Source organism: Astatotilapia calliptera, chromosome 23, assembly GCF_964374335.1.
Source record: "Astatotilapia calliptera chromosome 23, fAstCal68.1, whole genome shotgun sequence".
Lineage (NCBI taxonomy): Eukaryota > Metazoa > Chordata > Actinopteri > Cichliformes > Cichlidae > Astatotilapia > Astatotilapia calliptera.
In genome coordinates, this window is record NC_137443.1 from 14,145,674 (window position 1) to 14,173,241 (window position 27,568).

At 41.3% G+C, this 27,568-nt stretch overlaps 1 protein-coding gene across 2 annotated transcripts; it reads right to left on the reverse strand.

Annotated features, from left to right (window-relative positions):
- slco2a1 (solute carrier organic anion transporter family, member 2A1) lies at positions 1-26,702 on the reverse strand. 2 transcript variants are annotated; one of them, XM_026159382.2, is made up of 15 exons: positions 26,068-26,702; positions 16,845-16,982; positions 15,584-15,746; positions 14,838-15,050; positions 13,908-14,006; positions 13,686-13,828; positions 11,196-11,267; positions 10,260-10,317; positions 9,961-10,125; positions 8,026-8,230; positions 7,268-7,415; positions 3,097-3,254; positions 2,542-2,606; positions 1,803-1,923; positions 1-1,062 (listed from the first exon to the last, which is right to left on the reverse strand). In XM_026159382.2, the coding sequence occupies exons 1-15, from the start codon at positions 26,179-26,181 to the stop codon at positions 879-881; spliced, it is 2,046 nt and encodes a 681-aa protein (XP_026015167.1). In that variant the 5' UTR covers positions 26,182-26,702; the 3' UTR covers positions 1-878. The 2 variants fall into 2 exon arrangements, with proteins under 2 accessions (XP_026015167.1, XP_026015169.1); XM_026159384.2 differs by lacking the exon at positions 11,196-11,267.
- Between the last annotated feature and the right edge of the window lie 866 nt (positions 26,703-27,568).

Genomic DNA, 27,568 nt, shown 5'->3' on the forward strand with positions numbered 1-27,568 from the left:
TATGGTTAATTCATTTTATTCAGTTTATGAGTAACAATGCATGTATTTGATATCTGAATATCTGAATATTAATTGCAATTGAAGTGTTACACAGGCTCATATATGAAAAGAGTATTGCAGGAATCACACGTCTCTGTGTATGAGACAATGATCTATAAAAAATATATATACTTAAATATTAAGCTATACAGTTAATTAGATACAGAATATGTTCGCATTGCAAATAGAAACCTGAATAGATTCCTACTGTTCAGGTACGCACAAAATAAAAATAAAAACATTTAGCTGTTGTTCAAAAGTCCTTTCACTGTCCTGGACCCAAGGAGAATGTGAGGTATCACGATGTGGGGCGATCGTGGCTCAAGAGTTGGGCGTTCGCCTTGTAATCGGAAGGTTGCCGGTTTGAGCCCCGGCTCGGACAGTCTCAGTCGTTGTGTCCTTGGGCGAGACACTTCACCTGTTGCCTACTGGTGGTGGTCAGAGGGCCAGTGTTCGGCAGCCTCGCCTCTGTCAGTGCGCCCCAGGGTGGCTGTGGCTACAATGTAGCTTGCCATCACCAGTGTGTGAATGTGTGTGTGAATGGGTGCATGACTGGATGTGTAAAGCGCTTTGGGGTCCTTAGGGACTAGTAAAGCGCTATACAAATACAGGCCATTTACCATTTACAAACGATGTGCTTTAACGTATGCTCTGCTGGTCATAACGTCTGAATTACTCCAATCAAAATGCATCCAGAAACATAGAGAATATTCCCCTGTGGAAAATGGATATCCTCTGTCCAACCATTGAAGAACTGGATAGGAGGAGTGGGCCTAAAGAAATTGAGGTCACAGTGCTGGCCCATCTTGACTATGGATTCCTTCCACTGAAAGCTTTACTCAACGTTTAACACCGCAGCAAAGCTTTAAAAGGTTTGGATCACCCTGCTTTCCAGCGGGACAATCAGAGTGGTCCTTCTTGTCATCTGCCAGACTGTACTCCTCGGTCCGGTGCGCCTTCCACCCGAGAATCATCAGCAGGACGATGCCCATGACCTTATAACCCACCTGTAAGCCCAGATACCTGCAGGGAGTCAGATAAGTAATAAATGCATGGCTCAGATTTAGATGAACTGCACACCTGTTTGATATGTATAGACCAGTCCGAGGTGGACAACAAAATCCAAAAGAAAACCAGCAAAATTCTATCAGTAAATTTAAAAAAAGTCTTTTTGTGCCACTGGATGGACAATATTCTAGTAAAGAGCATCATTTACAAAATGAGGGTATGAATCTTGTAGGTCATTGCCTGATTGGTTCAGGGGTTCTCCCTTTCTCCCACCTGATCCCCTCAGAATTTTGACACAGATGGAATCACATCTAGAAAATGAGCCTGATATCAAAAAGTAGCTAAAAACAGGAAACCTTTCATAGGGTAAAATCTGTTCTGAGCATCCAACCATCCCACTGGGTGATATGAGCCTTAAAAAATAACCCAGAATGCACTTTATGATGTTTTCTCCAGTGAATTATCGGAAAAGAAATCAAACATTCAGGATTTCAGCGCTTGCTTCTATTACTCTACAGCACAGACATTATACCGGTGCAGTTTACTGACATGATAATGATATCATGCTGATGCTCATAGTAGGCTGAATTTTTTTAATGTTTCTTTTAGGCTCTCTTTGGTGTCGACTCTGTTTTACACAGTGGACACAAAGACATCACAAACGTCACTTTCTGCCACCAGTTCAGCTCTGACCACAAAACACAACCTTTGATAACAGTACAAAAAAGTCTGTTCTGAGTGATAAATGTTCTCACCGGTTCCTCAACATGTTGTTGTCATAGTAACCACAGCTAAACTTCTTTTCGCATACAGTTCTCCACCTGAGGCACGATGTGTCGATGGCCATCCCAAAGAGAGCAGGGGCCGGGAGCCAAGCTGAGATGGAAAAAGAGGTCGGGGTTAGCAGGGGTGGCAGCTGGAGTTACTCCCATCATCACAGTGCACCTTTTTTCTACCCATAAAATGGCAAATGTGACCTTGATCTTGACAAATGTTTGAGTGAAGACCCATTTGGTGGTCAGTCTATGTAAATTGGATTAAACTTTGACCAATATTATAGGAGGAGTAATGATTTTTGTGAATTCTAATGAATGGCAGAAGCCTCGCCGTGTCATACACTCATTGGTCCTTCAGCAAAATGAGCTTAAAATTAAATCAGAAAAGATTTTTAAAACACGGGTGATGAAATTAATACCACTTCCTACTTATTTATGATTTATTAATTTCTTAAAAATTTGCACCATTTGTTAGTTTACTTATATAGCTGGCATAGTTTATTCCTGGGTTCTTTATACAACCATGACCACTGTAGTTTTTATAGAGCAGCAGGGTCTTGGAGGTTATCTTGGACTTTGGGGGCAAATGAACATAAAGAAATGTATCATTAACACTATAATTTGTGTTTTAATTCAATATTGCACCATTTTCTTCCCTATAAACTACAAATGTTTCTGGAGCATCAGCCTCTTTAGTAATACGGTAATCCTGTCTTACCTAGCAGTCTCATGAGTAGAAACTGAATTCCTATGGCAAATGACTTCTCATCAGAAGGAACAGATCTGAAAACGCAGGAAAAAAATGTTACACGAGCAACATTTGCATTTTCCATACCGTTTTATGTGGCAGTGATTAATCACTTCATGAACTCTCACACATTAGGGGGTATAAGACACAGATCAGTGAATGTTGTCCTTGGCTTTTGTGTTGCCAATCAAGGAATTAGAGATGGAAAAGCAGTAAAACAAAACAGGAGGTGGAAACGAGGAAGGCGAGGAAACTAACGTGCCAAAACAGAGCGAGACAAAAGCAAGGAAACCTCAGGAGACACCAGGAAACAGCATAAGAAACATAAGAAACAATAACAATAAAAATCTTAATAGAGCCCAAAGCTCAACAAGAAGCTACAGGAATATAACATAGAGCCACTGTCCCAATGCAGTTTTTGCAGGTGAATAAATATCTATATAAAAATTCAAGATAAGTATTTAACAACGTGGACAAGCACACTGTATCGTGCTACCCGTCAGAGGGTTGTAACTTTGAACTCACCTGAGCACCATCATGTACATGGGGTTGTGCGTTAGGCAGGCGATGAGGGATGCTAGAGCGATGACGATTATGACAGGGTGAAGAAAATGAGAGCAGCCATTCTCACAAGGACCTGGTTTGGCCTTAGTGCTGGCAGTGCAGCTGCAGTTGGTATACTCCTGTATCCAGAGAGAAAGCAGAGATTATATTTTTTATATTATATTTTATATGTTACCTGTTTGTTCTGATATGCATGGTTTTTGTCCTGTCTCGGATTAAGTTATAATCTTTTGTACAGCTTGTAATGCTGTTATGTTTTGGCTGATTGTTGTTTCCCAAAATTAGAACATCAGCAGGTGATTTAAACGTTGAGAAGGTTAAATGGAATGGAGCCAGTTGAAGCAGGGATGACTCATGAACACCTGAGAATTAGAGGAGCCCCCAGGGCAGAGCCAGGACATGCTGGAGAGGATGTCTCCCGGCTGGCTTTGGAACTCCTCAGTGTGCTCCCAGAGGAGACTGAAGAGGTGGTCTGTGCATTTCTGCTCTGACTGCTCCCCCATGGACCCCATGAATATGGACCCGGATAAACAGCAAATAATACATGGATGAATGAACGCTCTTTCTCACATAAGTGTGAAAAGATTATATTTTTTCAAGAAAAAAAACTGCAAGGCTCTGGTTAAAAACAGATCAAATTTCCATTGATATTCCTGATTTAATCAAACTAAAATACATAAAAAGAAACCTGCAAAAATCGGAGACATTTCTCAAGTAGATGTTTGAATTCCACATTCAACTTTGCACTTGTGAACATGTGAATCCACATCAAAGATGAAATAATTATCGCCTGATTACTGAGCATTAATCCATTAAGCTAGCTGCAGCCAGCTCTGTCTGCGTCTGTGCCTCAGTGGTGGGCTTACACGCTGAGTCAAACTGACTAATGTTCGAATAGCGGTCACACAATCCACCCACTGAAGGATTATTCACAAGCTGTGACGTTTAAATGCTGCAGTTTTTTTCTCTATTTTTAAAACAGCTCTCGTTAGTTCTGCGACTAATAAGCATCGATTAGATATTGACTGTGAGTTGCTTTGGTTCTGACTGAGCGAGACTGAGCCTAGACTGGAAGGTACTAGTCAATCAGACACAACATGTCAGTCTTAAACTTAAGTATTAAACTATATCACTACCTCAATATGAAATCCTAAGAACTAAAAGCATTTAAAGCCCTAATTACTTTCCGTTAATCCTTAGCAAATAAACAACCAAACAAAATGCAATGGCTGCCTTACTGTGGCCCTGTGTGGGCACACCCAGTTGGGGTATTACGTGTGGGTTTGCCCTGCCCACAGAGTCCCATAGTTTACCCGCAACTACCCACTGTGGGCTCACGCAGACATGTTTGCATGAACACTGAAGATTCAACATCCAGGATCCAAGTAAGAACAGCAACGTCAAAGTGGCTCTGTTTTACTTCCTCACGCCGAGGACATCAATGGGCTTACTGAGTGTATCACAGGCTACATAACTTTCTGCACCGACTCCATTGTTCCAGCTCAGACTGTTCATTGTTACCCAAATAACAAGCCGTGGGTGACTAAGGACATCAAAGCCCTCCTCAACAACAAGAAGAGGGCTTTCAGAGGGGGCAACAAAGAGGAGGTGAGGAAGATCCAGGTGTTACTAAAGGACAAGATCAGAGAGGCTAAGGACAATTACAGGAGGAAGCTGGAGTGGAAACTCCAGCAGAACAGCATGAGAGAGGTGTGGAGGGGCATGAAGACCATCACTGGATTCAGGCCAACCAACAGCAGGGGAGCTGAGGGAGGTGAGAATAGAGCCGACGAGTTGAATCTGTTTTTCAATAGATTCGACACCACAGTGTCTGCTCCCACCCCCACAACCTCACCTGCAGTCAGCCTGGAATCCAGAGCCACACCACTGTGCCAGCCTCTCTCTTCACATGTTGCCTCCTGTGAGATTCCTGACACCCCTCCTCCACCCATCACCTTCACTCAATACCAGGTTGAGATGCAAATGAGGAGACTTCACTCAGGCAAGTCTGCTGGACCAGACGGAGTGAGTCCCCTTGTCCTCAAGACCTGTGCCCCCCAGCTGTGTGGAGTCTTTCATAAACTGTTTATGCTGAGTCTGAGTCTGCAGAGGGTCCCGGTGATGTGGAAGACATCATGCCTCGTCCCTGTACCAAAGACGCCTCGTCCCAGTGGCCCCCAGGATTACAGGCCCGTGGCACTGACCTCCCACATCATGAAGACCCTGGAAAGGCTCATCCTGGACCAGCTGCGACCCATAGTAAGACCACATCTGGATCCCCTTCAGTTCGCTTATCAGCCTCGTCTCGGAACTGAGGACGCCATCATCTACCTGCTCAATCGTGTCTACACCCATCTGGACCAGCCGGCGAGCACTGTGAGGGTCATGTTTTTTGACTTTTCCAGTGCTTTCAACACCATCAGGCCGACCCTCCTGGGTGATAAGTTAGCAGCGATGCAGGTGGATGCTTCTCTGGTGTCCTGGATTGTTGATTACCTGACAGGAAGACCACAATATGTACGTCTCCCACAGTGTGTGTCTGACAAGGTGATTAGCAACACAGGGGCACCACAGGGGACTGTCCTCTCCCCCTTCCTCTTCACCCTCTACACCACAGACTTCAGCCACTGCACAGAGACCTGCCATCTTCAGAAGTTTTCTGATGACTCTGCGGTGGTTGGATGCATCAGCAGGGATGATGAGACAGAGTACCGGGCTGTGGTCGACTCCTTTGTCACGTGGTGTGAGCAGAATCATCTGCAGCTCAACGTGGCAAAGACCAAGGAACTGATCGTGGACTTCAGGAAGACCAGGAAACACTTGACCCCTGTTTCAATCCAGGGGGTCAGTGTTGACATTGTGGAGGACTATAAATACCTTGGAGTACACATTGACAATAAACTGGACTGGGCTAAAAACACCACAGCACTTTACAGGAAGGGCCAGAGTCGTCTCTATTTTTTGAGGCGACTGAGGTCCTTCAACATCTGCCAGAAAATGCTGAGGATTTTCTATGAGTCTGTTGTGGCCAGTGCGATCCTCTATGCTGTTGCATGCTGGGGGAGCAGGCTGAGGGTCGCAGATGCCAACAGACTTAATAAACTGATCCGTAAGGCCAGCAATGTTGTGGGGATGGAGCTGGACTCCCTCAAGGTGGTGTCGGAGAGGCGGATGCTGTCCAAGATAAAGACAATGTTGGATAACACCTCCCACCCACTCCATGACATGTTGGTCAGTCACAGGAGCTCGTTCAGTGAGAGACTGAGATTACCGAAAAGCACCACTGAACGACACAGGAAATCATTCCTGCCTGTGGCCATCTCCCTGTACAACGCATCCACTTAACACACTGTTTGCTGCTACAACTACACATGTTTCTTTTCCAACTATTTATTTATAAGTGACTTATGTATGTATGTATGTATATATATGTATATATTGTACTATTCTTAGTTAGCGTATTGTCTGTCTTGTCTTAATGTTGGTTTAAAATGGAGCACTGTAACAAAAAATAATTTCCCCCAGGGATCAATAAAGTATTCTGATTCTGATTCTGATTTCATAATGTTATACTAAAGTTTTAATCTAAGATACATTTTAGAAAAGCCTAATAAACCTTATGGCTTAAAACTATAACTATAAGTTAAAACTATAACCTTATAAGGAAATAGTTACCCTGACGAGTTGATTTTTGCAAAGGCTCTCGATGGCATTTTATTTGTGGTATGGATTCCTTGCAGCACTTTAAGCTCTGAAGTACATTACGCTAATAAAGGTTAATATTTCCCAGAGTGAGCAATTTACAGACGCTGTGCAGGAGCAGGGCCAAATGATTATTCTTTGATCCCATACAGAGAATAAGAAAAGAAAACAGTTTTCCCCCCTCTGCTCTAAAAACAAATTCATTCACTTACACGGCATCCACATCTCATGTGATTACTCTGCACCAGATAATCTCACAGATTGATTTGGATGATTTATGGTAGGGTAATTTTTTCCACTTTTATCCGCTCGCCAGTTAAAAATCATACTGTATTTATACAGCTAAAGAAAACATTATAGCTTCACATAACATAAGCCTATTTATTTTAATCAGCCATTGTGGAAGGCATAAGCAACAGATGCCACTGACCCGAATCCTGTGGGTGTTGTCGGGGTCTTTGGTGAAGTTCGTGCAGCCAGCGTGGCACGGAGAGATGTACTCAATGCCGTCATAGCTGCACACGGGATTAAAGGTGCTGTTAGGACAGTTGCAGTTTGAATAGCAGCTGGGTGGAGACCTGCGGAGGACAGCAGAGCAGCGAGTTAAAGAAAAAGAAGCAGATATGACTGAAGTTTATATATAATCCAGTGCTTGAAGGTGAGGGACTGGATCACAGGTCACTACCATCGGTTCTGAAAGGTGATGAGTGCTGGGTGGTGTTCTTGAGAGCAAACTGTGTTTATAATCCCGTGTAGATGTTAGAGCCAAAAAAAGAGGAAAACTCTCAGTGTTTCCATCAAGATGATGACTCAGGAAAAAAAATATTGGTTTAATCTGTCCAATAAAAACAGACTTGGTAATCTTTAAAAAACTGTGATTGCAGCACTTTGACTACTCTGGCATGTAATCCCCATGCACCAACACCACACACAACATATTTAAGGTTGTTTTAGTCCTACACATTTTGCACATACAAATCTGGACAGATTATTTTTGATTTCACATCAGATCCATCTTGATATATGTTGATGAGCAGTATACCTTTATCTTGCTATTAAATGTAATGCATCTCATTATTTTTATTACTTTTATTCATTTTTTTAGCACTTTGAGCTTTACATGTAGCATAAAAGATGTTATACAGATTAATAATATTACTGTTATTTCTATAAAACACACAAACTCACCAAGACTGGCTGTTCTGGAAATGATTGACCTCTGAAACCTTCTGTGTTGAACACCCCATCCAGAACAGAGGGATGTAGAAGAGGGTGGAGATGGTCAGCATCACCACAGAGAAACGTGGGATGGCCTTCAGAGAGAGACCCACCCTTTTCATGATGACCCCGCCAGCCAGCATCCCCACAGCCACAGACGGTAGGTTCACAGAACCTGGGAAACATAAGTTACCGCTAAGTAAAAAAGATGTGAAAATCTCATGATGTCATCTTCCGATGACACCCATGAGCTGAAACCCCCCCCAAGGACTAACTTTCTATATGCTGGATCCCGAGCAGAGCCAGCAAAGCCATGTTCCAGCATAAACTGGAGTGGAATTACATTTTACAACAGCTTGAGTGAAACATTTACAAGTGAACAAAGTATTTCTCAGAAGTCTGAGAAGTTCTCATGTCCAAACTGAGTTGGGACATTTTTTAGCTTTGACAGCTTTTTAATTTGTATTCTTTTTGTTGAGGCTATAATGACTTCAGAGTGACGCAACTTACAGCCATTATCAGACCTTAAGGCGGACTGACGCTGGCACAAACTTCCAGCAACAACATGCGTGCTGCCAAACATGGATGTGCAATTTGAGTAAAACTGATTTTCTTCAGTGCCATTGGTTTCCTTTATTACCGTTTTGAAAATTCTCTTTGGATAAATGAAGGGTGTGATACAGTACTAGCTTCATGCCAAATGGAGGTGCTTGTTCAGACTCGAACCTGAGATTTTATCAGGGCATACATTTGTTTGCCAACATCCTTACAGACAGAGAGGCCAATTTGTTTAAAATGATGAAAACATTTTCATCAAAGAAAAACTGGCAGCTCGACTGCTTTGGAAAGTTGCCATATCAAAAGTGAACCTACTCACTGCAGAGAATCGATTAAATGATTTTAGCACGCAGTTTAATTTCCACTCTCCAGAGTTCATAAAATGTTTGAAACATCCCATTAAAAGTGTTCATTATTACTTGAAATATTTAACAGCTGACACTGAAACGGCTGCAGTAATCTGAAGAATGAGCCAAATGTGGCCTTTATTGGCCGCTGCAAGAGTCTGTATGAAAGAAATGTGAACCTGAGCGGCGAGAGGATGATACACGGACGCCAAAGAGAGGCAGGACTGAGCACACATCAAATCAAACACAGGTAGTGACCAGAGGCCTGAACACCGAAGCAGGATTTGGACTTATCGGGGTGGCTACAGGGTTAACTCTGTGTTTTCAGTGTTACTATGGCAATTCACTTCTCAGCAGTCTACGTCGTCATGGTAACTTATGCTGCAGAGCAGGTCATATTCCAGATTAGAGATAAGGTGCAAAATCACCACTTACTGACCAAACGCTTCTCTGGAAAATAGCATCACCATTCCTGGAAGTCTACGGTTTTCTAAGAGCTCTGGATCTCTCAGGTGCATCAGTAATAATATAGATTCTTAAAAGCAGCCTATTTTGTAGCTTTTCCCCCCATTTCCTGCACTTCTGCACTACTCGTTGGTGTTGACCTTATTTCATGTAAAGGAATAATAATTTCTCACGTGCCTCTCACATTAGCACTATGGTGCAGCGAAGTCTGTTAACTCATGGAGGACATGGGAGAAAAAGTGCAAGCCCACATAAAAGACATGGTCAGCGTATAAACAGGAAAAGATAAGCTACCACTGGGAAGGACAGCGATAGGGAGTCCACTTACAGGAGACATGTAAGGAAAAGCGATAACCAAGTAAAACAGGAAGTTGAACTTAAGTGGACAAATGAACTAACATAGCAACATGAAAGAGGGAGACAAAAATGAAAATAAACATAAGAAGCAAAATAATGTCCAAAAAAAATCAAAGGATAATTTCACCAAATGCCAAACGAGATCCTGGAACCATGACATCTTTACTCTGGTACCTACCAAAGAGCAGGTTGGCATATACGGCTGTAGTTGCATACTGTCGCTCCAGATACTTGTTAAGGAACGTAGCAAGCCCTGCAATAACCGACGAGAAGCAGCACTGGGCCAGGACAAGGATCAGGAAAAGAGGGCTCAGCAAGAGGTCGACAAACTTTTTGGGAAAACCTGATCAGACACAGATGCAAATAACTTCAGACACTCTGATTTTTACTCTGGTACCATTTACTTGTTTTTTGTGACAAAGATACATAAAGCTATCAAACTAACAGATCTTTGCAGTTGGAATGTAACAAACTCACTCTTCAGGAAGCCCAGCAAAGAGTCCTCATCTTCTGAGCCAGACTCACTTCGAGTCACCTGGAAAGTATCGAGTAGCATACAACCATCAACCATTATATGCACAATCCCATCAGATGAGAGCATGGCTAGAACCAGTGGTGGAATGTAACAGGACATTTACTCTAGTATTTTATTGAAGCACAGCTTTATTGTACTTGTAATTTAATAAACTCTTTCTATGTTATGCTGCTTTCTACTTCTAACATTTACTTCTACTTCTTGAATATAGCTCATAATATTCATTTAAAAAGCTTTTCTTGATACATAAATCCACATTTTTTACGCTGGCTAATGACGTCCTAAGAAGTTGATTTTATCACATTAGAGTAATGTTTGTAGTTCAGCTGAGACTACAAAACCTATCAGAGGGCATGGCATGAAATGGAAAGCATAGTAAAGTTAATATTTGCATGATCAGGCCACTTGTTAGTCATGTTAATGGTCTGATGGTGCACTATGCAGGTGTTAGAGGGGATTTTGGCAAGTGTGGGAACCCACCTGGAGGTTCTAGTGAAACACTTCAGAATAGAAAATTTAACTCGAATTATAAATGAGCCACCTAATAATTTCTACTCTAAGCTCCAGTGCATGTGCCTTCTTTGTAGACAGATCTTGGTCCTACTGCTACTCTTTCTACATTCTGCGGTGCATTAACAGATGTTGTCTGAGCTCACCAACTCCTGAGCCAGAAAACACCAAAACAACAGGCGCAAAGATAGAATTTGGCACTTGATGCTGAATAACATCATCGGCTTAAATTGTGACTCCTGCCAAATCCTTCTCGAAGAACTGAAACACACTTGTTTGGGCAGCTATTTCGAAGCAACAGCTAAATTAGCTTTCGTTTCAGTGTTCAGTATAGTTTTATCAAATGCTGCTTGCTGAGCAGTCCTTACCTCTGAAAATAATTTCTTATCTTCTTCTCCTGCCCCCTCTGTCATAGATCTTTCTCCATCGTTTTTTTCTCCCTGGGAAATACAGAAGCTGTACCTTTAGCTTGCTGACAGATTGGGTGCCAAATTGCACAAAAAAACCCTTTATGTGTTGGCTGATATTTGTTGAGCTGTTTCAAATCACCCAACTGAAATTCCCTGAAACTTAAAAAAGAAGTTAGTTCATGCTACAGAAAGTATGTTCATTCCTCTCATTCCTCTAGAGGTAGCAGAAGGACCACGAATGCAGCTTTACTGACTTCTTATTGACTTGCAGCATGGATGCATGGCATTGATGAGGAGAACAAAATGACGCTTGCAGGCAAAGACATATGAAGAGGATATATGAAGATATACTAGAGTTAGACATACAGTGATGGGGTTTGGGTATCTGGAACACCTCAGGATCCTCCAAAGAGGATCTTCAAAGTGTAGCTAGGTAGAGGCCAGTCCACCTGATCGGACTTTGGATAAGCAGTTTAATGAATGGATGGATGGGTGAGGCAAAAGAGAACCACTGATAAGATGTCCTAAAGCAGTCAAACATGAGTTTAAGTCCAAAGAGTCTTGCTTATAGATTTCTTTCATTTACTACAGCAGCATTTTTTTAATGTAGAAAAACCGAGACATACTGTTGCTTCTTAGTTAACCATAATAACCGTTCAGCCATCTAAACTGTTTCTTTGTCACTTAAATCCACACATTGTATCCAACACACTCCTAACAGGTGCCAGTAATGAGCCCTGAACTGTCAGTGTCTGATTGGTGTATTTTCATCTTTGTTAAGGGAAAATAAGCAGTTGACAGAGATCCTCACACGTTCAGTGAGTAATGAAGACAGGGACATTTATGGGAGGCAGCGGCACAAATTCAGACATACAGGAGAGCATATGGAGGCTCCAGAGGATGAAAATCTCATGGGTTTGATCTCAATCTTTCGAGGAGCACTTCAAAGTTTCTCTCTCCTTTCATGCGACATTGTCCTACAACATAAGCCTCTGTGTCTTTGTGCTGCATTCGTGTGACGTGGGAACATTAGACTGAACTGACAAGCTCTGCACAGCAGCATTCAAAATCACCCAAAAGCTGTCAAACACTGCAATGAAAAGATTTCTGTGGAGTTTTTGTCTCTCAAAAGAATTCGTTTAGAGTCTGCCCGCTGTTAGTTTGAATCTGCGCGAAAGTTTAAAAGATGCATCATGTGTTTCAGTGGTTCTCAAACCTCTCCCTTATTATCATGTTTTTTATTTGCATAACTCAACATTCATCCATTGCTTATTTATGATTTATACTGGGGAAAAAAGGCTGATGATGACCTGTCAGTCTATTACTGTTCTGTTTGAAGATTACTTCCACTTTTTGTGTGCAACTTTCAGCTAACCACTTCCCCTCTGTGTCCATCGATAACATTTATGTAATTATGTCTGCTGTTTGCTCATTCCTGTTAACTAAATCAAAAACCGCTGTTGGGAAACTGATGACAGACTGGATTATGAAAGATGCATGTTTTTAAAGGTTTCCAGCAGGGGGTGTCTCCTGTGAGTCAAACTATATACAAATCTGTGGGTAAATGGCCAAAGTGCAAACTAGATTTATGACCCCAGGTTGGAGGGCAATTTGCTACCATATGAGTGTCCCCTCAGTTTCACAGTCAGAGGCATCCCTCTGTCCTTGTGTCTGGTTTCAAAACATGCAGAAAACAATCATTTGCTGTGTGAACATGAGAATTCCCGGCAGCTAAGTTAGTTTTAAAAACACAGTGTATGATTACTGGACTAAAAAAAAACCCAACACAATAAAAAAAACAGTTCATTAATGAATATTTACCTTAGCATGATTGATGTTTTAAACTGGCACAGTATGTTTTAAAGCTTTAAGCTGTGTCAATGTTGTTCTGTAATTTTCCTGCATATGGTTTTATATTTTAGGAAAGAAGTATTGTAAAAAAGACTTTTCTACGTCACAAGAGCTCACTAGTAGTTCTAATTTTTTCTAATAACTGTATTTTGGCCCACTTGAACTTCATTGTTTTTAAGTCAGTCAAGTTAAAGCTGGAAGTGAAACTGTGGTTTCACAAAAAATGAGGGGGCATGCACTTCCTCCTTATCTAGTCATAGATAAGTTTTAGCTTAACTATGCTTATCTAATATTTTTCTTAAAGCATTTCACAAGCGCAGATTTGTATGTGAAATCGCTCCACTGAGGTCACCAAGACTGAAACTGTCCCTTAAATAGTGAAAAACTGAAAGAAAAACAAGAACAAAAAACAATCTGCAGAACTTACATTAAGCCAGCAGAGGTCAGTCAAATGTGACATAGAAAATATTGTCCTTTAAGTGTCAGATCCCTGTTTGCTTCCAATATTTACAGTTACATTATGGATGCTTCTTGTGGACTGCACAGTCCTGACATGTGCTCTGCTGTTTAAAAGACTTCTATAAGAGCAAGGCTTACGTGGTCTTGTGAAGCCATGGTACGTGGGAAGAAGAAGTAGGGGATAGAGGTGAGAACCAGGCAGCCGGTAGAGATGAGCAGGCCCATCCACCAGGCACCGATCCAGCGAGGATCGTCGGGTCTGAGTTGGAGCGCAGCTTCTCCTGGAATTATCGGTGAAAAATGCCGTAAGACATCCATACCTCTTTAACCCAATAAAATGACTTCCAGACTCAGCTTTACCCAAATCTTTTTTGTTCACGTCCACATAGACCCGCAGCATGACTGAGCCCAGCAGGTAGCCGATGGCAGGCCCGAATACAGAAACTGCAAACAGGATGGCTGTGAATGATAAGAGATGGCAGGCTGTGATGGACCGTTGAGCTGCAGCCAGTCAAATACCTTACCATTTTAAAAAGATTGTATTTTTCCTCTAAAGCCTCCAAACTGATTCTAAAAGACTCCAGCTTTAACCTCCAAGCTATTTTCACAAGTGGGGTCATTTTTGTACAATATTCCATACGGGAATATTTTTTTAAACGGTTCCATCTGTATTTATCCTTCATTCATAACAGATATTCTCAAATATTCCATGGAAAAACGGGGGTTAACCTGACTTATCTCTGTGAATCATGCTGTTATAAACATCACTTTGGGGAGTACATTTCTGACTCAAGGCTTCTGCAGGAATAAATCTTGATATTCAAGGTCTGTTAGCCACAGTTTGATGCAAAGCAATAAAGCATGAGATTTAAAGGGGAAAATTAGAAATCAAAGCTAATTTTCTTGCAAACAGACATATTTTATCTTTATCTTTATAGGATCTTTATCACAAAGATTTTGAATGACAGCCATGTTTTTCCTTAAACTCATTGTTGGAAGAATTAACACTTCTACTGATGACTCGAGTTTCTGAGTCTACTTGACAGCGTCGATGAGCAGTACTTTAAAATCTAAGCAGCAGCTGGTTTCTGAACACTTCAGTGATCTGATATCATCCTCTAAGCTGTCTGTAGACAGAGTGATGACTTTAGTTTTCAGTTTCACCAACACAAAATACTCGTACTTTCACTCCTTGCGTTTGTATATTTATCAGTTTTTTTTCACACGAAACCCTGCTAAATAATTCAGTTTAATGTGGTCCCATCAATCTTTTAACTGCAGGTCATTCACCTATGTAGAGAGGGGAATTTGCAGGCCCAGCAAAATCATCAATGTAGGAAATCCCATAGGGCTGGATGGGCACTGATCCGACACCAAAGAGCAGCTGAGCGCTGGCCATGAGCAGCCACAGGTTGTTGGTGTCGGTCAGACGTCTCGTTTCATCACGGTTGCACGACTGTGTGCTGTTTGAGGTGCTCTGCAGGTTGCACATTTCGTGGCGATCTGGTATCAACACACACACACACACACACACACACACAGGGTAGAAAACAAGGAAAATTATAGTTAAAAACAGGCCAGAAGACACAGACGTACTACTTATTTCATTTCCTGGAGCTTCTCTGACCCTCCGCTGACACTCTGTATGACTTTAACTGGGGGCAAAGCGAAAAGGAAGAAGAACATTGTTATTGCAAATGAAATGCCCCAGAGGTAATTGTAATCTTCTTAGCTTTCAGAGAGTGCACAGAGATTATGAATTTCCTCCTGATTTATGCAAAAGTTCAATTGGGGAGCACCAGCAAGGCTTTCCAAACACATGCTAAAGAACACAGAGGACCAAACAGCAGAAACTTGTTTGACTCCCACTGAGTCCTATGGAGCCTTTGTTAGAGGATGCTGCAACTCTTAAGTAAAGCCTCATAAGTCTTTTGGACATATTTGTACACTTGTAATCCCCCTCAGCTCTGGACAGAGTCACAGGAGGGCAGTGTCAGCGGAGACAGAGCAGCAATGTGTTTATAGCTTCATCTTACTATGTAAAACAGAGCCGTATTCATACGGCTGAGACAGGAAGTGAGGCAAAGTCAGCATCATGGCACTGATGGCCATCAGCAGTCCACCGACGCCGATGATGCGAGGACGGTGGACCCGATTCCCAAAGTAGCTCACGAACACAATCAGTATGCTGTTACTGATCTAAGAGACAGAGAAAAAAGTCAGAGAGGAGCCAGAGGAAGCGCCACACCTAATGCATTAAACGCAGGGTGTCACTGTTGTGCAACGCTGCATCACTTGGTGCAATCTAGCACAATTCAGAGGTAATTTAAGGATCCATAATCACTTTAATCTGTATTTGCATTTCATTTATCCAAATTGTGGTCGTTTCTGCTGAATTTTTTGCACACAACTTGTATAGCACTGTAAGTGCAGTTGGTGCAGTTCAAAGTGCTTCATGGGGGAAAGCAACATTTAAAACACGTGTGTGCAGTTTGTTTGTTGTGTTTTCCTCCCTGTCACTTCCTGTGTCTACTGTGCTGTTCCCTAAGCTTGCCTCTTACTCTGCACACTGATTTCCAGGAATGCTGAAGCTATTCTCTGCTGCAGGAGATGATTGGTTGGTATGGGGTCATTTTGTCTTATTTTGATCTCTTATCTTTTGGCATTGTACTCCGATAAGAAGCGAACAACATTAGTAACACAATGTTAAACCTGAAGCTGCTTCACTAAGCCCCTGACCCTGCCTCGTAATCCAGATCTCTGGAGACAGAAACAATCACAACAGTAAAGCTCCATGTAACTGAGAGGAAGTGCAGAGCTGGGTGATAATTGTCTGAATTTATCACTTTAATGAGACTACACATTACACATAAGCTTTTGATCTGGCGTTACTGAGAAAATATCCATCAGAGCAGCCTTAAAGAAACCATAAGAAGATAAGCTAAAGTCATTCTTCATGGAGTATCGCCACAGACAGAAAAATGCAGTTTATTTGTGACTGTCTTTGACAAACAGAAAACATTTATATGTGTGTGAAACTTTTAAAGCTCACTGGAGTATTAAAAAAACCCCAGAGTGACCTCTGCGCCGAGCACGTACAGAAACAATCTCTCATCACTCCTGACGCCTGCATTTGCAATAAAACTGTTCCAAAATACTCGAGTCCCACTCGGATTGTCAGGAAGTGTGATTTTGATTTGTTGCTTGCACTTCAGTTCCTCCTTTGTCATCGGTATCCTTGAAATAAAGCTATCATGAGCCTACACTGGATGAGGGTAAGTTATTGTTGGCTCCCACCTCGTGCAGAGAGGAAATGGTTCCCGAGGAGTAGCTGCTGAGGCCGTAGCGTCTCTCGATTGTGCTGATGGTGCTCTTGAAGTAGGCGCTGTACAGCAGCTGGGACAACTGCAGGAGGCCGTGGCAGAGCACGAACAGCTAGGACACAGAAGACAGGTCTTTTTATTCTTTCGGTTATGTTCGTGAAATAGTGGAGTGTGGAAATATGCAGGAGGAAAGACAAAATGTGCAGCAATGGGGGATCTGTAGCTGAAACAGGGATGTCAGCAGTGTCAGCTACTCTGTAGCAGTTTCAGCTGGCACCATTACAAAAAGCCTAAAATAATTAGTCTTAGAGGATTAAATTGTTTTTAAGAACACAGAACAATTCAGAGGAAACACATTTTCAAAAAGGCATCTCCACTTTGAGTACAAACTCATCTGCACCGCATTCCTTAAACTCCTTTCCAAGTATTACACAAGGCTTCAGGCATACCAACTAAAGACTTTGCAGACAGTTAGCCTCTTTCTGCAGGTAAAAGTTTGTGTTTTCTAACCTAAGAGCAAAAAACAGGTTATATTTTTAACATCAGTTAAAGAGTTTATTATATACAGTCAAACATATGGCCTGCCAAAGCTCCCAGTCCTGGTTACTGGATGGTTTTTGTAAAACGCGAAAAATTGCAAAGAGGAAGGGATTAAGCTGTGAATCAGATTCATTATATGAATTACAAAAGCATCACATGCGGCAATGTAAATACGGTATAGATTTTTTTTTAAAGAACATTAAAATGATTGAAAATGTCCTGGAATGAGATCCAAGCCTTCACATCATTTTCTCAAAGTTTTAATTTCTATACTGTGGTTAAAGCCTGAGGAGCCATGCTGCTTTCTTTGCTTCGCTTCAGCAGTACGTCTTCATAATGTGGAAAATCTCAGACATATTATTTTGTGATTGATTTTCATAAAATATCTCAGCCTGTTTATGACATGTTTGCAGAATCTACTAAAAATGTATAATAATGTTTTCTGCTTTGTTTTTAAAAAGTTTTTATGCATTTGTTTTACTCCACTAAATGAGGTTGTAATGAGGTATGAGTTGCTAAGGTTTAGGTTTCTTAATGATTCCTAGAAATCAAAAGTAAAGTTGCCAGACTCATGATTTGATTTTTTTCTGGAAAACGGCATGTCTGCACTGCAAAAGCAGTAATGCATTAGCGCTTCCTTGGAGCTCCAGAGCACAGATCCAAAAGAGGAATGAAATCACTTATCCGGTGACAACATTTTGGGATCGTTTCAGGAAAACCGCTTCATACTGCGTCTCCATCTGGTTGTGGAATTTGTCCTCCAAGAATTTCTCTTCACACCCAGATCAGAGTCGCCCCCTGGATGGACTCCCAGTGATCTGAAAGACGAGTGACTTGCTTCTCTGTGTCTCAGAAGGCTTTCACAGACGCACTGCTTACTTTTTGCTCCGGGGGCCATGGATACTGCATTGAGGATACATGTTGAGATTAGCGGTGAATTTACTATGAAAACAATGATAAATCCCAGCTTTCAGCGTGTTTACCAGCTGCCAGCTCATCTGAGGGAGAATAAACTCTGCATTCGCCTCAGAACAGTTAATGCTCCTATTAAAGTGTGGCTTTATGGTTGGTTAGCACACACAATGGATCCTTTTACGCGGCTGATAATATTTCATCTTCATTTTCTGTCAAATAGGCTTCAATTACCTAAGTGATTTGACAGCACCTATCTGCACAGGCAGGCAAAAAACTTTTTTTGACCAAATTAAAATGTTTCAGGTCAACTTTGACCTCATTTTGCCATTTTAACAAAGTCAAATTAAAACAAATGCAAGAGACAGATCTCTGATTCTGTGCAGGAAGCAGGTCTACCAGAAGTAACATTTAATCTTCAGTTATTGGAATGCCAAAAAATTAAAGACATGTCCAGTTAATCCTGATGAAGCAGTGTTGCATTCTTTTTAAACCATTATATGATATGCATCACAATTTCAACTCCTTCTGTAGATTATTTTTGGGGGAAGGGAAAAGCGGGGGGGCAGGAGGTTGTTTCTTTTTTTTTCTTGTCTAATTCTGTTCTGACTGGAGACAAACAGAGGGTCAGCTGTACTGATGACAGTTTTAACACACAAATGTACACAGACCAGAGAAAACCAGCTTAAGCAGAGATTTATATATAAAACCCAGCCAGTGGGAAAGTTTGGGGACAGACAGAGAGAAGTAAGCACAGTAATGACCCTACAGTTTTAGACAATCCCCTATGAAGAGCATTCGGTGAGAGTGAGAAGGAAGAACTCCCTTTTCACAGGAAGAGACCAACGCCACCAAGCTCAGGGTTTATGGTCATTTTTTAAACAGGTTAAAATGGCATGAGACCTCATAGATGTGGTTAGCTTTAAGGATGATATTTTTTGACTGCAACTGTGTTTAGAAAAACAAAGACGTGCTTTTTTTGGCATTAAATATCAACACAATCAGCATTTAATTAAATGTGGCAAATGTTTGTGCACTCAATTTCAATATTCTCATCCCTGTACTTAGAGAAAGCCTAGAGAAGCAACTTACGGTGGCCATGAGAGGCCAAACGGACTGCAACTTAAGAAAACACCAGCAATAAGAAAAAACGCTGCAAAAGCACACAAAACACAACGGAAATAGGAAAAACGACAATGGAAATAGGAAAAAAAGAGATTTCCAAAAACACAAGGGAAGTGTTTCTGGGGAGTCAATAACCCGACGGATCAGTTGCAGGAACCAAAATATGCTAAGAATTGCGCTGGGAGACAATTAAAAGAAGTGGAGGATCTGTCTGTTTTGTGAGGAAAGAAAAGATGAGAGGTAAGTGTGTTAGCCTAACTATTAGCCTAAAAATCTGTAATCAGTATATGAAAATCATGATTAAACACACCTAGCATGTTTCTAACTGGTCCGTCCAGTTATTGTCTCCCCAGAAACACTTCACTTGTGCTTTTGGAAGAAAATTTTATTTTCCTATTTCTGTTTTCGTTTTTCGTATTTCCGTCGTGTTTGTTGTGCTATTGCAGCGTTTTTCTTATTTCTGGTGTTTTCTTAAGTTGCAGTCCGTCTGGCCTCTCAGGGCAACCGTAGCAACTCCTTTACATGCGCAACAAGGTCAGGCTTGTCACTGTCAGTATCGATATATTTTACTTTAATGCCAAATCGCATGTTTGGCACAATACATTAGCAAATCTGTCCCATAAAGAGCAGATAGTAAAATAAAGGTAAAGAAATCAGGCATTTGCTCACGTGAGGAGAAGAAAAGGTTGGACAAAGTCTTTTCAACATGTGGTTTAAATGACAGATTCTGATCTGTATGTTTAAATGCATGGACATGGCTTTTTTGCGAATTTAAAAAAAAACAACTTAGATTTTCCTCCATTCAACTGTGTAAATTGGAAGGATTGTTCTACTGAAAGGGAAAAGAGCAGATAATTGTGTCAGCTGCATAAAAAATTAATTAAACAAAAAAAACCTGCTGTTTGTTAAAAGGGAAACTTTTTTACAAACTTTAAGTATTTGGATTCTCTGAGCATTATTCATTTACTTCGCCTTTTTGAACACTTTTAGCTCTCTATGATTGGAGGTCATTGTCCCAACCTTCAACCCTGCTGTGAAGGGAAGAATTGAGGGAAGTTCACTCTTGAATTCCAAAAGCTTTTATTTTCATGGACACGGGTTGTGGTTATTTTGTTCTTATATGTGTTCTAGTCAAAAAAAAAAGAGAGAGAGAGAAAAAAAGGGGGAAATAAAAGGAAAAAAGTGCTTGAAATGTGTACAAACTCTCTGAGGATACTTAAAAGAAAGTATGTGCACAGGTCACCTCCCCTTATTGTGAAACAAACATAAAACAGATTTTCTGCACAATAGCATCGTGGACAAAGGAGCACTGACATTTAAAGCAGTTCTGGAAAATGTGCTTATTCTCCAGTTGAGTAAGACTGATATATTACTCATATATCAGTTTGTTAAATATACTGGAATGATGCATTCAGGAGATGGTTTAACATTTTCAAAACCGCACATCCAGCGCTGACTGCCCGAGCCTCGAGTTTTAGGCCGCGCCTCAAATTGTGCACCAATCCAAGAAGTAGACTAGTACACAGCCTCCTTAAAACCTGTGAATACCAATGGCTGTATAAAAGATACTTGCATGTTAAAATGCCAAACTTTATAGTATAAATGAACACGGTTCAGGTTCAATTGATATTTCCCCCCTTTATAACAACACCATAGCTCTCCTAGGATTTTATTAAATTTATTAATTAGATTAATTAGCAGGTGATGTTCCAATACAGTCCCTGAGTTCTGATTCTTTACAATTTTAAATATTTAATGTCAAAATTAAGAAACTGAACGTTTCATTTATTGCGAATGGTTGCAGTACCTTCGCAGCCCACAAGGGGGCAAATGAAAAAAAACTTCGGTATTTCACCTTACAGCAGAGGTGTGCAACTCCAGGCCTCAAGGGCCAGTGTCCTGCAGGTTTTAGATGCATCCTTGATCCAACAAAGCTGATTTCAATGGCTAAATGACCTCCTCAACATGTCTTGAAGTTCTCCAGAGGCTTGTTAATGAACTAGTTATTTGATTCAGGGTGATATATAAAACTAACAAGACACCGGCCCTTGAGGCCTGGAGTTGGACACGCCTGCCTTATCGTTTAGAGCTTATTGCGTCGACTGCTGTCGTTATTTGGAACTACTTTCAAAAAACCGTATTGAAGTACCAGTATATGTGCCAATATGGCCATTTTTACTCTCTAGAAAACACTCGGCTGCTCTCTGGTGTTCACCTGCGTTTGCAGTTTGTGCTAATCCGAGCACAGCATCTGTCTGCAGTAGACATGGCAGCTGTGCTTATCTTCTCACCATACCCTGATAAAGAAATACAATGCGATTTGACTGTGACTCAGCCACAGAGGCGAGCCTCATGCTCAGGTGCAGTGAGGCTTTCCAATGCTTCTCATGCTCCTGATCATGATGTAAACACTACATGCCCCTGTGCAGAAACTTGGCCCAAACGCTGGCAGAGCTATCCTTAAAGAGAGGTTGACTGTGTCACCTGGGTGTAGACTCCAGGTGTAGCTCAAGAGGACCTAAGAAAACAAGCAGAATGTGCTCTTGAAGCTGAACAAATAGAGAGCGGAGCATGGTGCAAATTGTAGCGGTATCAAGGAAAGATGGATGGATGTGATTGTGTCGTGTGAAGCCTTTGTTGACCGGAGAACAAAGAGCACAGCTTTATAACTTTTTAGTCATTTGATGTTAGACTGGAGGACAACAGCTATTCAAAGCTCTGGCGGTACAGTCTGACCGAAAAGGCTGCAGGAATGATTTAGAAACAGCTTTCTGACAAATGGCTTGCTGTTCCACTCATGCTGAACTGCTCCCATTGTCTAAACACAACACTGGACACCTTTGAAGTCCAGGTGCATTCTCACAAATTTCACTGTGTAGTCTCAGGATGATGTGAAGACACCTGCAGGACGAGTCTCGCTGTTTCACTGTCCTCCACCCTGCTTATGTTTGCTTGGCTTCAGCGGAGGAGGGCTTTAAAGTGAAGATAAACAGGGAAAGATTTGCAGCGGCCGGACCCACCACAGGCGACGTGAGAACATCGAAGGTAAACACTCAGAAGATTCCAAACTCAAATAAACGCTCTCCCTCTGGAAAGCTAAGAAACTTCCTCCACCCCCCCAGGCTTCCGAAACCTATTACTCATATGTGTCACTCACACGGTGAAGAAGATGAGTCATTTCTCTTAGAGTTTTGAAAGCAACCACCAGTGTTTGCATTAATATTACTCACAACTCAAGAACAAACTGTTTTCCTCCCATTACTGCCGTAAAGGGAAGAACAACTGCTCCTTTTGGCACGCGTTCAGGCAACAATTCTCCTTCAAGTCAGTGCTTTGAGTCTTTTAATAGCAGAGCCAAAACACATAACAAAACTGGAGCTGGATGCGGATCCCGAACACATAAAACTGCTGTCAAAAGGGATCAAATGAAGTTATTAGTAATGGAAAAACAAAGTTGTCAGCATTCTCTTCTGTCAGGAATTTATCTGAAGCAGAAACATGATGAAATTTCCACAACAAGGATCCGATTAGCAAGTGAGAGAGGAAAAAAAAAGAGCTTGTGCTCAAGGCGCTAAAACTGCTTCCCAAAGTTTGGATGACTGAGTGACAATCAAACAGCAACCTCTGAGCCAACAAAGGCCTTATATGCTTTAGTTTAGTCTTTGCAGTTCCTCTAGTGTCCACTAGAGGCTTCAAAAGTGAGCCAATCCTCGATAAAACCCCATGTTAAAACTTTACAGCAGATATAAACATGTTTACAGTCTGCTACAAGAAACTGTTTTAATCTCTGCATTGAGTTTTTCCCCCATTTTAAAGCATCACAGAAGCATTTTTCCATTGTTTCCATGATGGCGTCATTTTTCAGCCCCAGAGGTTCGCCTTTGGTGAGAAACACAGGCGGCCATGATGCCTCCTAGGCGTCACCTCACCAAACTGGCGTCCCTGAACTGGCCCCGTGGGCCGTGTTTGTGCTGTGGGGGTTTCTTTTGGAGCACTTTTAATGGAATCAATGCCTGTTCATCTAATAATCTGGCTGTGGCAACACAGTAACTTCCAGCTCCAAACCCCCCCCCCCAAAAACACAACAACAAAAAGAAAAACACAAGATAGTGGCCAAAACTTGTGTACTTTTTAAAAAAAAAATGTATTTGTTGCTAAAATGTGAAATAATTGTTGGCCCATAGTTCCCACGTTGCTGCCAGTCTGTTCCAGTATTGACGCCCCTTGATGCTCTTTTACCAGTAAATTATTATTATGATTTCATCCCAATCTAAAACCTCATTTCCACTAAATAGAATTGTGACATCTCAAAATTGCTCACAACAAAGTTGGACTCGGTTAGGTCAATGGCTCTTCCAGTTACTACCACAAATAAGAATTGACTGACAGATGCAACCACCGTGGTTCATCCCAACTTCTGCTGCTTTATTTCTATATTTTTAATAATAATGACAAAACAAGCAAATAAGGTGCTGAAGCATCTAAAATGTGGAAGTTCAAAACTAATGGGTGATTTCCAAAAGCTGCATCCATCATTTACATACAAAAGGCTGCAGTATCCTGTACTATAAGTGAATAAAGAAAGGTTAGTGCTTCATTTCTTTTCCATATGAAAGGATGGAGAGCTGCTGTCAGCCCCTGGTCCTCACTTTGAGAATTTAAATTAGTCAAAGCTGAACATTTGTCTTTGCTTCTGCAGGTAAACCAAACCTAATTTTACTTTTTAATTGCTTTTTAATCGCTGAGTAATCTTTTTATTTTTCCCTCCACACACCTTTCATTTAATAATCTGTGCTTGATTCTTCTGACCGTGGAGAGGTCCACACAGGTGAGCACAAAGCCTCCTGGGAATGTTTCAGGTTCAGTTCATTATTTTCAGTTGTGTTCTTTGTTACATTTCATCCATGTTGAGTTTAGACTCTGACTGTTGTGAATGTGTGATGTGGTTTTGGATCAGCAGTAACATCTGGACTTAAGGCAAGTGTGTGTCTGTACATGTTTACATAGCTATGTGAGGACAGATAAATTGTAAGTTTACTATACTTGTGGGGACCAACAGTTGCTTATGAGGACAAAGTGCCCGTCCCCACAAGTTTGAGGGCATTTTTGAGGCTCAAAATGTGGTTTTAGGGTCAGGGTTACAGTCACAGTTAGGCTATGTTTAGGTTTAGGCTAAGGATTAGGGTTTGGCATTCATTTGGGATGTTTAGGGTAAGTGGGGGAAGCATTATGTCAATTAGATGTCCTCACTAAGATATGAAAACGAGTGCGTGTGTGTGCGTGCTTGTGCGTGCGTGCGCGCGTGTTTTAAAGGTTGTTTAAATTCTCAGTCTCTGTCAAACATTACACTGTAAAACACTCAGATTTAATTTATGCAGAATTTGATGAACTGCTACATTAAATAAGAAATTTTGAAGCCTTTGACTTCAGTGTGTAATGCTACCTTGGGTTGCTTGAAAGGTGCTTCATAAATGAGTTATTATTAATATTATTAAGAATAACATCCTTAACTAAAGCCAAAAAAAAAAAAAATCTTTAGTCTGACCATCTTAAGGTGGATCTTTGCTTGAACCTGTCAATAAACTTCGTGAAGTGAATTAAACTTAAATGATTTGCAGTTGATGAATTAAAGTCCCCAAAACTTTGTAAAAATATAAATTCATATAATATTATCAGACTTATACATCTAAAACTCCAAAGCTCCCTCTTTTAACAACCTATCAAAATATATATATCCAAATGAAAAAAGTGATTTTTTTATTTATTTATTTATCGCTAAACATATTTTACACGTTTGATTTAAAACGGAGTCCTTTAAGGTTTTCATTCTGAACTAGATGAAAGTGCCTAAAATTAGAAAGTTTATTTAATTTATAATTAATTAATATAATGCATCTTTTACATTAGTGGTATTAATACATTTACTCACAGTAAACAAGTCTGTAACTGAGACTTTGCACTTTACCGTGTTGGATTCCTCATCATTAACCTCCCAAAGTGAAAAGGGAGAAAAATGTTTGATTTATAATTACAAAAATTAAAATCCCTTCCTGCCTTGGAAATAACATTTGATTTTGGCGGGGGTGAACTTCAGTTTGTGCGGAAAGATTAGAAACACGTTAATTAAGATGAAAGCGGCAAGTTGTTCCCTGCAGGTCACCTCCAGCATCATCAGCCCAAGCAGCAAACACTGCATTTAAATCTGATTTCAATTAGCTCAGATTGATTTTTTAAAATTATTATTATTATTTTAGCTAACAAGAGACTTATTATCACATTATGACCGATTTTATCTTGTTTATCTCAGGTGAAGCTCGGTTTGCGCTTAGGCAATCCTACCCAGAGGGCAAAATCTTCAAGTTATGGAGGGAAAAAGGTGAAATGCCCTCAGATTAAACCTCCACATTTATGTGGCTCATTATGTTTGCCGCGGTAAGGTGCGGCTGCTTTCATGCACCCACAGGTGGGTCCACTGAACTCAGTGGAGAACAAAGTGGAACGCTCCCCTTGAAGCCGAAGTAGAAACTCAGTTTGTGTGCATAAAGTCGCAAAGTCGCGCACTCCTCTAGGATAAATGCGCACACGCTGCGTCCTCTGCGCAGTGCCAGCCGGTGTCTCACCTTTATGCTGCAGCGGAGCGTCCTGGGCTTCTTCGCGTCTCTGCGCGGATTCGCGTCCATCGTTTCGGCTCGGGGCTCCACAGTGAGCAGAAAGGCTTCCTCTCCAGGTTTCATGTTTGCGTCCTCCCCCCGCTGCTGTGTGCGCTCTCTTTTCTTTTCTTCTTTTTTATGCCCGTCGCTGATGATGTAACTGGACTCAGCCCACGGCTCCACGCGTAAATGTTTTGAAACTTGTGAAAAGGGAACAGGTCTGAGTCACGGGGCGCAGCGCTCACCTGTGACAGTTGAACTGTTTGTTAAAGAGCGGAGTCCCCGGTGTTACTCACCGCGTTATTCACACGCAGACGGGCTCTAATGTGAGCAGGAGTCTTTGTCAAGTATCCAGTGAGCCCCGTATTGTTCTCCAGCAGCTCATTACGCGCGGTATGCGCCACTCAGAGCTGTTTTCTGTCCCAAGCTAATGAGCAGAGAGGGAGGCAGGGAGAGAGACTAATGAATGAAGCCGTTTAGAGGTCAGTGTTTCCCCACAATAAATGTTTAACAGCGTGTGGATTTATTCACGTGGATTTTTACGCGGTGCAAGAAGCTGCAAACAATTCCAACAGCTGAGATCCTGCAGACAACAGAGGTCACATTCACCTTAACGTTTCCGTGAAGGAAACTTACCCGCTGGAGTTTGGAAAACGCGTTTAAACACTGCTCACCTTTACCAGCATCCCCCAAAGAGCCACAAAACCACGTGGATGATTAACTTTTCTGTTCTCACAGTAAAGAAACGAATTTTCATCACTTTGTCCTCAAACTGTAGGTCTGTGATCCCCCCAGGCAGCACTCGTTAGTGTTTTGGATAGTCTAAATGAGTGCTTCTTAAACTTTCCACTTTGGAATAAAAAAAAAAAAGGATTCAAGGTGAATGGTAGTGTTTAATTGGGTGTTTCCGGGCTTTTTTGTCAAAGTTTGGCTGGACAAGAACAAGATGAGTTGATGGGGTTAGCACAGGAAATCTGAATATTTCTTCAGAATTATAAAAAGTGGGGAAAGCAGGTGTAGAAAATACTGGGCCTGTGTCCAGCCATGTGTCCTCAGACAGATGTTTGATGTGCAGAGCTGCTGAACATCGATTCTTATTGAATGAACATGATCTATTACAAAGTTAGAGAGAAGTTTTTAGACTGTCTTCCTCCTGGGACCCAGGCTCTGGTTGGGGTGCAGCAGAAAACTGCAGAAGAGAATCACTCTCAAGCTGAGTAAGATTTCAGTTTGGTACCAGTGCTCAATCTAGAAGGGATTCCACACATTTCCACTAAAAACACCACAAACAGATCCTCAGATCCTGTCCACCATGATTTTCTTCCGACGGAGCTTACCCAACTTCTCGTATCCGCAAGTAAATGGCAAAGGACTTGTCCTTATATAGCACTTTTCCACTCTGTATGAACACTCAAACATGCCTTATTGACCTATTCGTTTTCTCCTACACCTTTTTAATATTCACACGCGA

Bases quoted from the DNA above. Each gene is read 5' to 3' on its own strand.
- slco2a1 (XM_026159382.2), bottom strand. From the start codon at position 26,181: ATGAAACCTGGAGAGGAAGCCTTTCTGCTCACTGTGGAGCCCCGAGCC. The intron at 10,126-10,259 runs GTGAGTTTGTTA...GTGTCTGATCAG, and splicing joins TTTGCTGGGCTTCCTGAAGA to GTTTTCCCAAAAAGTTTGTC. The intron at 7,416-8,025 runs GTGAGTTTGTGT...TGTCCTCCGCAG, and splicing joins TTCCAGAACAGCCAGTCTTG to GTCTCCACCCAGCTGCTATT.